The sequence below is a fragment of the Hyperolius riggenbachi genome, chromosome 8 (assembly GCF_040937935.1).
Source record: "Hyperolius riggenbachi isolate aHypRig1 chromosome 8, aHypRig1.pri, whole genome shotgun sequence".
Taxonomy (NCBI): domain Eukaryota; kingdom Metazoa; phylum Chordata; class Amphibia; order Anura; family Hyperoliidae; genus Hyperolius; species Hyperolius riggenbachi.
Genome location: NC_090653.1, coordinates 88,250,303 through 88,267,470, shown reverse-complemented (window position 1 = coordinate 88,267,470; position 17,168 = coordinate 88,250,303). Strand labels below are relative to the sequence as shown.

The window sequence follows — 17,168 nt, the reverse complement described above, 5'->3', positions numbered from 1 at the left end:
TCTTGCATAGCCTTTTATAATGATCCTGTAGTGAGGGCAAAGTTAGTAAAAGTAAGCTCAGGTCAGCACTTCAATGTAGTTACAGTCAGTACCATCCTTGCTCTCATCCTCATTAGCTTGCTGGAGTTTACTCTAAACTCCATACAAAGTCCACTCTAAGCATATTAGTTGAAGCTTCTGTTGTTCATGCAGCGGGCAGGAAGTGATGTAACTGTGTTTGTGGAGAGGAATGGAAGTGGCCACTAAATCCAGGTTAAGCATCCACTACCGTTCTGAGGGTTGGCTTTGTACAGAGCTTGACATCAGAGAATACTACACTGTGCTAACAAAGATCAAAGCACAGATGACATTGACTGGAGTTACAGTTATAGTGCTGCAGGTGACTCTGCTTACTTCAGTTCAGAAAGCATTAAAGGGAACACAAAAAAAAACCTCTTGGGAGGGTGAAGCCTCTGCATCCTAATGACTCCCCCCCCCCCCCATCCCCTTCACCCTCCTGAAGTAAGTACCCCCTAGGGGAGGGTGAAAAGGATGGGGCTTCCCCCTCCTGAGGTAGTACCCTCCAGGGGCTGTTTTTTTTTATTGGGGGGTGGGGGGGTGTTACAGGTTTACTTTAATTGGAAGTGATTTGTGTTGGTTTTTGTTTTCTATCTTAATCTTTTTTCCATTATCCAGGAAAGGCAAAAGCCATAGTAGATAAGCTTTGGGGAACCCTCCGTACCCTTTACCATGGTCATTGCTACTCTTTATGAGGACTGAAATGACTATTGTCAGTGGTTTTATTTGGTTGGCCCTTGTATGTTCTTACTGATGATATTTTTTTCTCTCGCTAGGTAAAGAGCTTTATTGAGACTCAGAAGGCTCTGTTGGCAGAAATTCAGAATGGTTGTCGGCGGAACTTTGTGTTAGCCAAAGAGAAAGAAGAACGCCTCCAGCAATCCGCCTCCATGACGGAAATTGCCAGTGCCGCTGAAGAGGAGGAGACAAGTACTGCCCCTGAGGAGAACAACCCTCCTTCAAATGATTCTAGCCCTGCCCCTGAAGAGACCAAGCCTAATTCTGCTGACATAACAGATAACAAAGAGATCACTCCTGCCCCAGAACCTCAGGCACAAGAATCAGACTCTGATACAGAAGAGGAAACTGAGGAGGAAAAGCCAGTAGCAGACATAAAGCCTGAAGGGAACTCTTCTCCGAGCCCCCCTGGCCAGGTGGCAGTGTCTAGCCCAGGGAGAGGCCGTAAAATCTTCTTAGTCACCCGGGTGGAGAATCCAAAATTATCAGAAGGTGGAAAGGCACTTCAGGATGCTAAAGACTCCTCAGTGACAGAGGTTGCTTCCACAGTAGGTCCTGCTCTGGCTAATGGACTGGAGACTGACCTGGGCAAGACGACAACATGCTGTGATAACAAGGGTATGTATAAAAAATGCTTTTAAAATGTATGGGAGCTTTTCTATTATTTGTCCCAAATCTTTTCTTGCCATGGCCAGGTTTGGGCAAAGGCCTGTGTCTAGGGCGACTGGAAAGCTGGGGCAGCCTGGCAATCCAGCTTCCCAAAGTAGACCGGTCTGCTGCACTGCCGCTTACTCTGTAATCCTGCTGCACACAGGATCATTCAGTCCCACGGTCAGTGGCCACATCATTGCAGTCGGCTCGCTGTCACTCGCCATCTCTGCCCTCTTCCCCAGCTGCCTGTTAATGGTGTGGAGGTTCAGAGAAGGCACAGTACTGACATTCATGTCAGCACCTAGATGCTTCCTCACACCCACCCCAGCCAGCGCTTAGATGCTTCCTCCCACCCCAGCCAGCACCTAGGTTCTCCCTTATACCCGCCTCAGCCAGCACCAAGATGCTCTCACACACCCAACTCAGCATCTAGATGCTCCATCCCAGCCATGGTCGATCACCAAGATGAACCCTCCCACCCACCCCACCAGCGGTTAAAACCAGCATTTAACCCACCGACCAGCACCCAGCATTTAACCCTCCCACTAGCACCCAGCATTTAAACACTGGTAGGGGGCAGTTGATGACAGTGGGCCTTGGACGGTGAAAAGTACAAACCGGCCCTGCCTTCAGAGTAGATGGGATACAGCCTCCTTTAAACCCCCATAATGAATTTTAGTAGGCAGTGTGGCCTTAACAGACACTCACCATCATCCTTAAAGGTATGATGTCATCACGTCATGCGCAGAGTGCTCCCGGCCACAGGCACACGCTGTAGGTCACGCAAAGTAGTGCCTGACTCCGGCGACCTGGAAGAGGCTGCCAAAGGGGCATTTAGGTAGGAAGTGGGGGCAGAAAGGAGAACCGGGGGAGCGGTAGGCATCAGGTCAGGTCACAGTTTATGCCTGCTCCCCCTGTTTCTCTATGCTATTTCGGCTCTGGTATCCTCTAAGTAGGCAAATTTTATATTTAGGATGTTTTTTCATATAAAGGGAACCTCAACCAAAGTAGGAAAAATGAGTTTCACTTACCTGGGGCTTCTACCAGCCCCCTGCAGCCTTCCTGTGCCCGCATAGTCACTCACGGAGCCTCTGGTCCCCCACCGCGGGCGAAAAAGTTAGCTTGCAGCGGGGGACCAGAAGATCCGTGAGTGACTACGCAGGCACAGGAAGGCTGCAGGGGGTTGCACTAAAGAATCAGTGGTTGCTCAGGAGGTAAATTGTATCTGTCGAGTGGATCGCTTGCAGGGCAGCATTTGGGGGCTACTGCACACACGCCTTACTATCAGCTGAGGTGGTTGGCTCAGCTGACTTAATTCATGCGTGTGTCCGTTGCTTTACGCATCCATTATTTATATATATATATATATATATATATATATATATATATATATATATATATATATATATTAACTCTGTTTACCCTTTTATTACATACATTTGGTGAGATTGTGCAAACAAGATTGTTTCATTTATGGGTACCTCTAGACCAGGGCTTTTCAACCCGTGGTACGTGTGCCACCGGTGGTGCTTCGGGGCTGGCCAGGTAGTACGCGCCGGATCATTCTCCCTTCTTTAATCATACATGGCGCCGGAGTCAGTTGCCATAGCACCGGCGGCACTCTCCACAGCCTGCCCGCCCTCCCTCTCTGTCAGACCTAGAGATAAGCACAGGACCTGGGGCAGATGCGGACGTGACGTCACTTCCTGGATTTGAAGCGATTTGCCCGGCTGCTGGGTGCCGTGCTGATCTGCAGGTCTGAAGAGCCAGGTGAGCTACCTATACTGGGGGCAGCATGCTACCTATACTGGGGCATACTACCTATAGTGGGGGCAGTTTGTAGATTCACCCTCTCACCACCACTCACCAGGTCTGTAGTCTTAACCTGTCGGCCGGTGCAGTTCCCCAGCAGGTACACCACTCCTGCTAAACCACACTGTAGATCATAGAAATCAGAGACCGCACTCAGAAGGCTTTTTCAACCACTGTATTCACAGGAAACCAAGCATGACAAAATACACAACATGTTTCGGGCGTCGCCCTTCCTGGTTGAAAAAGCCTTCTGAGTGCGGTCTCTGATTTCTATGATCTATAGTGGGGGCAGCATGCTACCTATAGTGGGGGCAGCATGCTACCTATAGTGGGGGCAGCATGCTACCTATAGTGGGGGCAGCATGCTACCTATAGTGGGGGCAGCATGCTACCTATAGTGGGGGCAGCATGCTACCTATAGTGGGGGCAGCATGCTACCTATAGTGGGGGCAGCATGCTACCTATAGTGGGGGCAGCATGCTACCTATAGTGGGGGCAGCATGCTACCTATAGTGGGGGCAGCATGCTACCTATAGTGGGGGCAGCATGCTACCTATAGTGGGGGCCGCATGCTACCTATAGTGGGGGCAGCATGCTACCTATACTGGGGGCCGCATGCTTACCTATACTGGGGGCCGCATGCTACCTATACTGGGGGGCCGCATGCTACCTATACTGGGGGGCCGCATGCTTACCTATACTGGGGGCCGCATGCTACCTATACTGGGGGGCCGCATGCTACCTATACTGGGGGGCCGCATGCTACCTATACTGGGGGGCCGCATGCTACCTATACTGGGGGGCCGCATGCTACCTATCCTGGGGGGCCGCATGCTACCTATCCTTGGGGGCCGCATGCTACCTATCCTGGGGGCAGCGCTGCGTAATATGTTGGTGCGTAATAAATAATAAGTGTGCACACTTTATACATTTTTCACTTATTGAGCTGTTGACATTGTGCGAAACCACTGGTGGTACTTGAAAATTTTCATGCGATAAAAGTGGTACAATTTCTGAAAAGGCTGACAAGCCCTGCTCTAGACCTCCAGTCGTTAAGTTGTGATGTAATGAGGGCATACATAGCATTTTAGCCATGTTGCATTGTATGAGCTGGCAGATTTTACTGGAAATTTGCAGGAGGTGGTGAGCAGGATGATTCTTCTGTTGTGCTTAAAGTGTACCTGAGACGAATAAATATAAAAGTTTTATACATACCTGGGGCTTCCTCTAGCCCTCCAGCCCCCTCCACCGATCGCTCCCTCAGTCTTCCTCCGCCACCTCCTTCTCACGGTAGAAGCCCTTGTAACTTGGGCAAGTTGGCGCATGCGCATTGCGGATGTGCGCGCACCCCCCGTCATGGTTCCACGACTGGGAGCGTTCTGCACCGTAGTACGGCACAGAACGTTCACAGCCACGAGAGTGCGGCAAGGCATGCACATGCGGTTGGGCCGAGCATGCGCAGTGCACCCCACCTAGCCAAACTTACAGGGATTCTACTGGGAGAAGGAGGCGGCGGAGGGGCTGGAGGAATGTATTAAACTTTTGTATTTATTCATTTTTAGGTTTCCTTTTAAAGGATGCCTTAGCGCTGTTCAAAATGTAAAAACGGGGCAGCAGGCCATGTGTAGGTGGTTCTCCTCATGCCCACTGCTCCCCCCGTTCTCCTCTGTCCCCCCCTTCTAGCTGTAATGAAAATAAATCATCTGGGTTTCATGAGGAGCCTTATGTTAGCTTGCCTTATGTAAGCCTGTAAAGCACTGTAATTCCACAGAGTTCCCAACAGAGGTTCTGATATGGGAGCGTCCACATTGCCTGACAGTCTGTGGATTAGTCCACGTGTGGCAACAAGCTTCTACACTGGGCAGCTAATTACATATGCACTTAGGTTGGAATCCCAGATACTCTATACACCAGAGTACAGATTCTTGGCATGTAAAGAAGAGCAAATTTCAGCTTCAGCCAGTTCTGGACATGCATACATAGGCTGCAAATTGAAACAGAAAGGTATTTTTGAAATAATGAAACCAGGAGGATGAAAAACAGCTGGAGCTCTTCACCCATTAGGAAACAGAAGAGCAGGCCGAACGGTGGGGACTACACAGCAGCCATTACAGTGAGTGGTCGTCAGGCTAATACGCATGTACCAGATATTTTGACAGACTTTTTTTTTTTTTTAAGTAAAACTTTGAAAGGCAGAGCTATGTAACATGCTCTGCCCTGAAAAATATCCTTCACCATTTGATTACCTACTCTCAGCAGCTGGACGTCACCACAAGATAGATGGGTGTGCGGTGAGGAACACAGTGTGCACTCATCAAAGTTGCCTGGCTGTGCTGCCTCAGCTCCTGCTTCTGCCCCCCCCACCCCCGCTGGTTTTCTCTCAGCTGCCTTACTGAAGTCTCTTCCTGGCTGAGGTCTTCTCTGAGAAGCAGGCGCTGTCTTCAACAGCCGTTGAACCAAAACGCTTGTACAGCAGATACACATTTGTAGCTATTTTTAAAGAAAGTTAAGTGTCAGAAATGCTCACCTGATAACGTTGAAGGACAAAATATTTTTAAATTACAAATATCATTCCTTTTGCTTGTATAGTTCAATGACGCTTCATGAAGTTTGCATGGAAAGTGATACTCTCCTGTTTTTGACTGGATTTGATTGGAATTTATTGTGTCAGACAAGGAAGCGCGCTCAGAATGCAGAAAATGACTGTTTCAGTTTTCACTATATTTAGCTTAATATTTCCTAAGTAAAGAAAAAAATAGCTCTTCATGTTCTGTCACTTCATTAAAACCTTGCTATGTCCATTTCATATGTAGTTTTTCTCCAGAAATCACCCTTTCTCTTTCTTTATACAGATTCGCATGGAGCCTACAGTGACACAGAGTTAGAGGACTTATTGCGGGATGCTTCCTCAGAACCAGACCCGAGTCTGAGCATCGTTACACTATAAGGTGATAGTTTGGACCGATCGCCATAAAATTAACAAGTTAAAACTTTGTGCAGCAGTCTTTTGTTTATCAAAAACATCAGGTGGATACACTATTCTGTTTTGTGAGAGGGCATTCCTACAACAACATAACTGAACAGTGATTGGGGGGGGGGGGTTCTGGTTAGTTGAGTGGACATGTATGCTCATTCCCCTTCTCACAAATGTATTTTGAAACGCTATTCTGTTATTTTCTGGACACCTCAATATTTACCTCACTATAGGGATGTGACTACTTGGAGCTCTCTTATCTAAAGAGGATCGACCAAGAGACAGATCTCTCCCTGATCGAATCTGATTTGAGAGCTCTGTTGCCTGCTCATACACCTCAGGTCGATTCCTGATTGATTTCGGCATGAAATCTCTGGGAAATTGGCCTTGTGACGCCACATCTGTCACCCCACCCTCCCTCATGCTGTTCCCCCTATGTAAAATGTGAAGCACCCCACATGGTTTCCAGCACATACGTGAGTGCGTGTGTGACGTCACACATGTGCCCACGTTATGCTGACAACCACGCGGGGTGCGTGTATGAAGGCGGAGCCAGCGGCAGACTCGGACAGGTAAAGTTATACTGCACCGGAAGGCACATTTTACATTGGGGAGACAGTGCCAGGGTTTTATCACGTTTGTCACTTGTTCCCGATATTTCACGCAGTTGCCACTGCGCACCCGATCGAGCATGCCGGTCCTACATCTTGCAGCATGTCCAATCGACACATGTGACCAACTTCTACCCAAAATTGGTCACATCGCTTGCTCTTGGTGTCACCGATTTTCTTCCGAATATAATAATCTAAATGGATGGTCGATCGGCCGCCAAGTCGCCTGATGTATGGCAAGCTTAATCAAAAGCTGTAATGAGAGGGATATGGAGGCTACCAGTTGCCTGGCTATCCTGTTGAACCTCTGCCTCTAATCCTGTTTGCAGTAGACCCTGAACACCTGAACAAGCATACAGTACATCAGGTATTTCTGACAGTATTGTCAGATCAGACTGGATTAGCCACATTCTTGTTTCTGGTGTGATTTAAGCACTACTGCAGCCAAATGGATCAGCAGGGCTGCCAGGCAACTGATATTGTTTAAAAGGATATAAATATGGCAGCCTCCATATTCTGCTCATTACAGTTGTCCTTTAAGTCACCCTTGCTGAGATGAACTGATTGGTATGTAAGGTGCCACCAGCAGTGCCATAGATCCAGTCGTCCGACAGTGGAACAGAAAGGGTTAACTCCAGGTTTTGACACTAAAATGTGGATAAGCTTAGTGACATACTGTTGCGGGCACTGTACATATCCAAGTAGCTATGGCAGTCTGTTTCAGGCCCTTTGATTTCCAGTAAGGGCTCAGGCATCACATTCGCCTTAGTTGTGTTAAAGAGGAACTGTCGCGAAAATCTTAAAATTTAAAACGCATACAAATAAGAAGTAAGTTTCTTCCTGTGTAAAATGAGCCATAAATTAACCTCCCTGGCGGTAAGCCCGAGCTGAGCTTGGGCTATGCCGCGCAGGGGGAGATCTCAGCCCCTGGTGGGGTGATTTACATGCTGTAAAGTGCTGTGCGCGCAGCCAGCACTTTGCTAGCCGCGCGCACAGCTTGATCGCCGCCGCTCTGCGGCGATCGGCCGCACGCAGCGGCTGAAGAGGGCCCCCTACCCCCGCCAGAGCCCTGCGCTGCCCGGATCAATGAGTTCCGGGCAGCGCTATGGGCTGGATCGGGTGTGCCTGACGTCAGGACGTTGGCTGACGTCCATGACGTCATCCCGATCGTCGCCATGGCGACAGGAGAAGCCAAACAGGGGAACGCGTTATATACGCGTTCCCCTGTTTGCTATAGATGCCGGCGGCGATCGGACTAGAGGGCCACATGCGCCCTCTAGTGGTGTTTCATGTAGCTACCACTCTGGTAGCTTTACATGAAACAAAAATTTAAAAAAAAAAAAAAAAAAAGGATTTTTTCAATTTGGAAAAAAAAATTAACCGCCAGGGAGGTTAATTATCTCCTATGTTGCTGGCATATACAGTAAGTAGTAGAAGTCTGACATTACCGAAAGGTTTTGGGCTAGTCCATCACTCCATAGGGGATTCTCAGCATGGCCTTTATGCTTTATAAAGACTCTCCCTGAAAAAGATTTATACAAAGATGTTGACCAGCCTTCCTGCTCACCATACACTTTTTTGGCAGTTGGACGGAGCAGCTACCAATCACTAAGTGCATTTTGAAAATAAAGAAATCCCGGTGAACCCCCCATGATGAGATGGGCTAGTCTGTCAGATTTCTACTACCTACTTAAAGAGACACTGAAGTGAACTTATTTTCCCCATTTTACCTTATAAGTCGCTTCAGTGCTCTCAAGCCAAGTAATCCACCGCTAAACGAGCTCTGCAGAGCCCCCGTATCCATCCGCAAATATACCCACGACCAACTTGGTTGTGGATTTTGCTGCGCTGAGGGGCAGAGCTTCCAGCTGTAGCTCTTCCTCTCTTGCCGTCAATCGCCGCACGGATCGCCACCTCTCACCGCCTCTCTCTATGAAGGAAGAGTGAAAGGGGCGGGGAGAGGTGGCGATCTACTGTGATTGACGTCCGGAGGGAAATGCCGGCTGGATTGTCCCAGGGGATTTGGGGGCTCTGCAGTGCTCGTTTTGCGGTGGGGACGCGGGGATTACTTGGCTTGAGAGCACTGAAGCGAATTATAAGGTAAAATGGGGAAAATTAGTTCGCTTCAGTGTCTCTTTAAGTGACAGCAACATAGGAGAAAAGTAATTTATGGCTCATTTTACTCTGGAAGAAACGTGCTTCTTAATTGTCTGTTTACATATATTTTAAATTTTACGATTTTTGCAACAGAGGTCCTTTAAGGAAGTTAATCGACGAAGCGGTCTATTCACTGAAACACTTAACGCAATACAGTATCATGTTGAGAAAATGATTTATACATACTTACAGGCTTATACTGTAAAGTCAAGAGGAATGTGCCCTGATTCAGCTATCACAATTTACCTTTCGCTGACCTGATTATAGTAAGATTACTTTTGCTGTTGTGTGCATTTTAAATAAGATTTCCTCTGCATTACCTTAGCAAATGCCTGTTAGCTTTGACTCAGCATCATGTTGCATAGTTGATGTGCCCCTGAGTGTTGGAAACTCTATCCTGCTTTGTAGGAGTACAAGTAACCAGGGCTGCTCAAATCCGGATCCGGGAGACATCCGGATACTTCTATCCGGATATCTCCCAGTTACCTGTGTGGGGTGGGCGGGGAGGTCAATCTTACCTATCTGACATCTTCTTCGGTCCGTCCCTCGGCGCCTCCCACGATGCGGTCCAAATGGTGGTCACGTGATTACAAACACTTCCTCCTTCCGGGTTGAAGGAGGAAGTGTTTGTAATCATGTGACTCGCATGGAGTGCATCCTGGGAGGCGCCGAGGGACGGATGAAGACGACGTCAGACAGGTAAGATTAACCCTTACCCCGCACAGGTTTACTGGGAGATATCCGGATAGCAACTATCCGGGTATCTCCCGCATCCGGATTTGAGCAGCCCTACACTGATCATTGCTGTTTTGAGAACTTCACCTATATTACTTTTTCTTTTTTTTACAGGATTCTTCCGGATCTTGGGGTTCCCTCTTCTGCTTTCCCTGAATCCCTTTTTATTCCCCCCATTGATCTCGCCTTAAGAATTGGGACCCCATAGGATTATGCGATACGGGTTTCCCTTTGAGAATGTTCTGTTGTTCCTAAACTTTGCTTGCCCGTATGATGGCAATAAGGGCAGACACAGTTCCTGCCGGTAGTTGGATTTGCACAGTGTAAACATACAGCTCATTAACTTCATGCTGGGACTTCCCACAGCTGGGACTTTTTGAAGAGAAGAAACCATTTTACGGGTTCATGGATAAAGGGACACAGCTGGTATCTATCCCCTATTCCTCCCCATACACTGGACTGTTACTGGCTTTGGGAATTCTCATGGAGGACACCTGCCATGGACATAAACTGACCCTTCTGATTGACCTCGATGGTAGCACCTCCAGTTATCCACAGTATGACATGCTATAGTTTTCAGCCTTGCCTTCTATACATCGCACTTGTGTTACACTAGGGTACGGAACACACTAAACTACTTTGCCTGACAATAGCTTTTGATTTTGGGACGGATTCAACTGACTGGTTTTGTCCTCATGAAAACCAAATTCTTTGGCCGTAACATTCTAGGGTGATATAGGGGTATATGCATATAGGGGTGGGAAATGTCCTTTTCACAGCACCTGTAAAGAAGACCCAACCTGCCTGCCTGCCGTAAGCCATGAAATGTTCTCAGGCTGAGTTCTCTGTTTATTCCATCGGAGTAAGGTTTTACTATGCCCACCTATTCAACACTAGTTGATTTAATAAACTGAATACCAGAGCATGCTCTTCTTCTATGGACCATATTTTCCAAACTCTGACAACCTCAATCCCAGCTAGAATGTTTGTGTTACTTCTTGTTTACCACCTATCCTTTTATTATACAGGATGTGTTGTCAATCGCAATGCTGTTCACCTGGAAGATGTAGAAGTAGTTAGATGACATAGGGCTATGCGTACGGCAGGGATTTTTAGTTGTACTTGGGTTTTGGAGTAGACCCTGTGATCTTGGCCACACTCTTATTTTCTGTAGTTTCAGGACCACGGACAGTGGAAAAGATGAAGTCTCAGCTGTTGATATAAGTGAAGGTTCTTGCATCTAAGACTTTATAACAGGCTTTGTCCAACCTGGTGCTGACCAGTTGCTGGTAAACTTGAAAACTAGAAACCTCAGCATTTCCTAAGCCTGCTGTAAAGGAAAACATGTAAGAGCAAGACGTTGGCCATCTTATTTTGTTTTATGTATTTGTACAATAACATATCACTCTGTATACGCACTTCCTGTGTGACTTTAACACTCTCTGTTGACTATGGTAGATGTCATTCATAGCAGTGTGCTTGTTCTTCTTTTTTTGGCAGCTTAATACACACAGTAGTTCTTGGGAACAAATCATCAAACAGATGTGTGACTACATGGAACTGAAGAAAAAGTCATATTCAGCTCCTTCAGAATACAGAACATAAGTGCTGTTTGTCGGTGCTCCGTTTTTAAATAAGCCCATTTGATTTGTGTAGATCTTAAAACAATGCTTTAATCACTGTATGTGAAAAAGGTAGTATTTAAAGGGAACCTTAACTGAACGGGGGGTAATGAGTTTTACTTACCTGGGGCTATTACCAGCCCCCTGCAGCAGTCCTGTGCCCTCGGCGCCGCTCTGGAATCCTCTGGTCCCCCGCTGTCACTTAATTTCGTTTTTGACGACTCACCAGTCGCCGGCCGCCATGCGTATTATTGGACGCATTCACCAATGCAATTAGCGCTATTGCGGACCGCAACGCGTACAAAAATACGCATTGTCGCATTTCTACGCGTGTGGAATGCGGCAACGCGTATTTTTGTACGCGTTGCGGTCCCCAATAGCGCTAATTGCATTGGTGAATGCGTCCAATAATACGCATGGCGGCCGGCGACTGGTGAGTCGTCAAAAACGAAACTAAGTGACAGCGGGGGACCAGAGGATTCCAGAGCGGCGCCGAGGGCACAGGACTGCTGCAGGGGGCTGGTAATAGCCCCAGGTAAGTAAAACTCTTTACCCCCCGTTCAGTTAAGGTTCCCTTTAAGCAGCCCTGTTAAAATGTAGTCAACACATAATCCTTTCAGTTGCCAATTGCCCATGTAACCCACACTGCCTGTTTTAGAACGAGTGGCACAGGTTTTCTTATTGTTAGAAAAGATTATTGTTAATGGAGGCATTTATGAAGGCTAGTGCATTGGAGAATATGATTGACCTGGTTTGTGCATGTCCTGTTCTTATGCTGGACAGGATTCCAGATATACAACCCAATACATGGGACTGTAGCCCAGAGTAGAAGGCTTTTTGAGGCGTTTAGGTGTTTAAGTCATGGGTATGGACATGCATGTTCATAAATTGTATTCTTGTAAGTTTTACATTTCCAGTGTATGATTTTACAGACTCTACATGTATGTTTCTATGCATGCCACTTTTTCTTCTGGCATGAGATGTGGTTCAGCCACAAAGTTGTTTTTTTTTTTTATAAGTCTCTTTTCCTCCTCTTTAAACTGTCCATTTGGGCAACTTACAAACCTGAGTCTTTGGAGACCTCCTAGAGATTATCCAACCATTCACATTTTTAATTTGTTCTTAAGAGTCACCAAAGCTCTCTAGATAATGTGCTCCCTTTCATTGAATGCTCCTTGCTTACATCGTGTTGAGTTATCTTAGCTGTCATCTTTTTGAAAATTGGTCTATCTACTAAGGACCATAAAGCCCTCCTAGCAGCTTTCCCTCATGAATTAGAAATTGGACTGTTGTACACTGCCTTTTTAGACAGATTTGTTCTGGGCTCATGGGGATATTAAGCTAATATGTAAGTTTGCAGCACATTAATGCCCAGCTCAAATAGGCTTTTCCAGTTGGTTGACTAGTGTGCAGGGGTGTTGTCGTCATAAGGATTTATGTGTAACATCAAGATCCTTTAAAGGAACCTTTCAAAATAGAAAAGTGGGAGTTGACAATTTTGTATTTTTGTAAAGATGTCAATTCAGCGCTGTCATCTTTTCATACTATTGACCTGGAACGAGCATGGCATATACAAGATACTCTGGCCATCATGACTGCATGCTTGTTACAAGGCAGTGACCACTGAACACTAAATTAACGATAAGGTATGATGCTTCCATATCTCTGCTTTGACAGGGTCTATTTAATTGCCAACAGATTTTAGGGCTCATCAAAGAAAAATAAGAGTTTGAGCATGTCTCGGTACAGACATAATGGGCACATCAGCCATGGTATAAGGGGCACATCAGCTATGTTGATGGGGGCGGTCTCTTCATAATGATACATTTACCCTAAGAGCTTCCTGTCACTTATACAGTCCCACAAGTACAAGATGGACTTTATTTTCTGCAGTATCCTCTTTGCTGAACAGATAAACCAGCATGTCGCAAGAACTGTCCTGATAGCCCACAATACACAATCGTGTTACCTAATCCCTTCGGTGAATAGTTGGAGATGTTTGGATAGCAGGGGCCATTTTTCTTTTAGACTATTGCTATTCTTCTTTCCATTGAAAGGTAGGTATTTGAGTCAAAAGAGGAGGACAAGGTAACAAGGATCTCACCCATAGCAGGATGTAGCATTCTCGTTTTTGCCATCCAACCTGTTCTGGCATTATGACTACTCACATATTGCTATGGACAACATTCTTTTCCTTCATTAGTAACATGCATGTATCAGTGATGCCATTATGTGTTCTGAGGAAGCTTGTAAGTATGTCGTCAAAATGATCGATTTCGTCTTCTTAAGTTCACCTTGAGTGGTCATGGATAAGCATGCAATCAGCTGGATGACGTGATTTGTAAGCCTCTGAATGGCTAGTCATGATCATTTCTCACTTTTCCTTCCTCTGTGGGCTAAAGGCTAGATTCAAGTCAGCTGAGACAGCCGATAAATACCGCCTTTGCTAATAATCTGACGTGTGTACAGCAGCTCCTGACCGCCACCCGGCCAGTGATCCGCTGCGTGGATGAACTCGGACTAATGACAGCTGATAGCTGTGTGCTTGCCTTGCCCGCCGCGTGATGCCCTCTGACCTCTCCCGGTGTTGCAACAACGCTTCGTCAGCCTGTAGGCTAACTTTGCATCTGTACAGCCTTGGCCCAGCAATGTCGCCTGAGTGATTGGGTCCCAATCCCCATCGGCAACATTAATCTAGCATGTGTTCAGGCCTTAAAACAGGAAGAAATTAGAGGTGATTGTAGTAAGCCTTTTGGTGACATGCAAATTAGTCACTTGAACATAAAGATAACTTACTTATCCATGAGCTCTCCTCTAGGAGAAATTATGTAGCCCAAATCGATCTTCATTAGTAGTCAGCATTCACTTGGACAGAGACACCACTGCCAGTCTTACTCTGTGCAATAAGGAACAGGTATAAGAAAGCCTCCATGTTTACAGAAGTTATTTTATTTGTAATGTAGTTTACAGATCAGTATTTATGTATGTCTGTGTATGAATATATGGATGGAAAAAGCTCACCAATCCATATGTTTTTTACTGTCCTGGTTCTGAATTATAAGATGGCCGCCATCTGGCTAACAGGCATCTTTTACGAAAGCAGCTTGTAAAGGCTCATACACACGCTCAAAAAAAAGTCTTTAAAGTGCACAATTATTAAACCACTTGAAGAAGTTTTGTCAAGTAAAACGTCAAGGCGTTATCACTGATAAGAGGCGACCAACGACAGATAAGAAGCAGCTCACGTCAATCCAACTGTTGGATTGATTTGAGCTGCGTCTTATCAGTCGTTGGTCACCTCTTATCAGTAATAACGCCTTGTCGTTTTGACAACTTCGTTATTTGGTAATCGTGCATTTAAGACTTTTGTTGAACATGTGTATGAGCCTTAAGAATAGTCTATATACAATAGGTTGACCATGTAATCAGTTATACAATTTATAATAAGTCACCATTGTGTTGTTTTTTTTCTTTTTTTTGTTGTTGGTTTTTTTTAATGCCATCTGTGATTTTTTTGTTTTGTTGTGTTTTTATATTTTATTCAGTGCTGATGCATTTAGACTCTTTACAGGTACCATTGTGAGATAAATGTTTTATTTCCAAAGGAAAATCAAGGTTAAATTGGTATGACCTATTTTAATGGCAATAAAGATTGTATATAGTTTCACTTTAAAGGGCATATGATGTAGCACACCCTGAGTATTTAGAAGCAGTGGTGCCACAGCACATTGTGTGTGCGAAGCACCTTGTCCACACATGAGTGCCAGCGGCACTATATTTATTACAGGAAAAAATAAACCATGCCTCATTATGGTCATGTGACCACAATAAACCATGCTTCATTATGGTCATGTGACCACAATAAACCATGCCTCATTATGGTCATGTGACCACAATAAACCATGCCTCATTATGGTCATGTGACCACAATAAACCATGCCTCATTATGGTCATGTGACCACAATAAACCATGCCTCATTATGGTCATGTGACCACAATAAACCATGCCTCATTATGGTCATGTGACCACAATAAACCATGCCTCATTATGGTCATGTGACCACAATAAACATGCCTCATTATGGTCATGTGACCACATAGTGAGGTGAAGGTTTAGAGACGCTGGGATGTATCAGCTGGAGAAAGCGCCTCTTAGACTGGCTACCCTTGTTAAACCCAAATGCCATCTACAGATGGAAGTGTATGGAAGTAAAACTTCAAAATATATTTTTTATTAATTACATGAGCAATTAACTTTACAGGAGGTAGCTGATTGATATATAGATTATTATTGAAGTGCTGCTTTTGTGAAATATGACCTGTAAGATGAGCCTGAAAGGTGATCTGTGGCAAGTGCAAGACTCATTATGTGCAATACTATTTCCCGTTGACTGTGCCCCACACTACACACTGCTTTGCACATCCCCTCCTTCGCCTATATGGTTACCCCCTTATATACACCCTACCGATCTGTGCTGTGTTTTAAAAGGGTTTTCTTCCTACTGTCAAATAAAACGATTTCTTATATGTCTCACTGTGTCTTTATATTTTGCAGTAAACTAGCATAAAAGGTGAAGCTTGTTCACAAATTATAAGTGGGCAATGCAATATGTATTATTCAGATAGCCACCACAGTGTTTAAAAACACAACCTGAAAAAAATGCAAATTTTAACAATTTTAAAGTGAGATAAAACTTCATATTTAGTATGTGGTTCTTAAACACCTGCTGGAGATGTATTTTCCTTGAAAGAAATGTTTCTAAGCACTTTCTTCCACGGTATCCTAAACACAGCAGTCTACGTTCTTCCCCACAGCCATCAAAAGGACCTGCATCCATCCACAAGAATACTACAGCCTAGGTTGCTTTTACAATCTCTCTTAAGCCCTGTACTTTAAATAAATGGACAACTCTAGAAATAAGGTTAGTTATATCGGTTAATTTTTTTTCAAACTACCATGTTTAGGGCTGGTTCAGACGGGCGTTTTTGTGGCGTTTAACGCAGCGTTTCAGACGCAGCGTTTTTTGGGATCTACTGCCATCCCATGCAAGTGAATGGGAGCGTTTAGAGCTGGCTTTTGCAGGCTTTCATGAAAGCCTGGCAGTAGATCCCAGCGTTGCGTCTAGTCTCAAAAGCAACATGCTGCTTTCAGAGGCGGTAAACGCGAGGAAACAATAGCAGAGACCAGAACTGCTAGCCTTGAACGCTTTTCAAAAGCCTTCAAAAGCTAGCTTTTAAACGCTGGCGTTTGAACGTAATGCCAAGCAAAAGCTCAGCAGACGCCTGTGTGAACCAGCCCTTAACCACTGAACACTTCTCTATTGAGGGGTTAAAGGAAATCTGAGACGAATGGATGCAAAATATGTATACTTACCCGGGGCTTCCTTCAGGCCGTGGTCTCCCTTGCAGTCTCCCCGGGCCGCTCCGGTCATCCGCTAGTTATCCCACTATTTCTGCTTTGCAGGACACGTGCACCCCTTTTGTGCAGAAAGCTCCCGGCTACGGGATCGCACTGGGGGCAATACATGCACAACGGAGGGGGACTGGACAGCGGCTCGGGGAGACGGTGAGGTAGATCACAGCCTAAAGGGGGCTGGAGGAAGCCCCAGGTAAGTATAAATGTTTTGCATCTACTCGTCTCGGGGACACTTTAACACGTCCTCGCATACATTTACATTTCAGCAGAATGGACATTTATTAAATGTCCTATATACACCTATAAGTGCAAAAATAGGAAGTTCATAATGCCAGTTGCCTGGCAGTCCTGCTGAACTCCTTGGCTGCAGTAGGGTCTAAATCACAACTGAAACA

General features: G+C 45.6%; 1 protein-coding gene across 3 annotated transcripts in view; it reads left to right on the top strand.

Moving 5' to 3' along the window:
• PPP1R37 (protein phosphatase 1 regulatory subunit 37) overlaps positions 1-16,278 on the top strand; it is a 93,936-nt gene extending 77,658 nt beyond the window's left edge. For 2 of the 3 annotated variants that reach the window (XM_068250879.1, XM_068250877.1), the window contains 3 exons: positions 834-1,413; positions 6,111-6,206; positions 16,173-16,278. In XM_068250879.1, the coding sequence (XP_068106980.1) occupies positions 834-1,413; positions 6,111-6,205 (675 nt within the window). In that variant the 3' untranslated portion in view covers position 6,206; positions 16,173-16,278. Of the gene's footprint in view, positions 1-833; positions 1,414-6,110; positions 6,207-9,849; positions 11,462-16,172 lie in introns of those variants that run through there. The other variant, XM_068250878.1, reaches the window with a different exon arrangement.
• Positions 16,279-17,168: the final 890 nt, after the last annotated feature.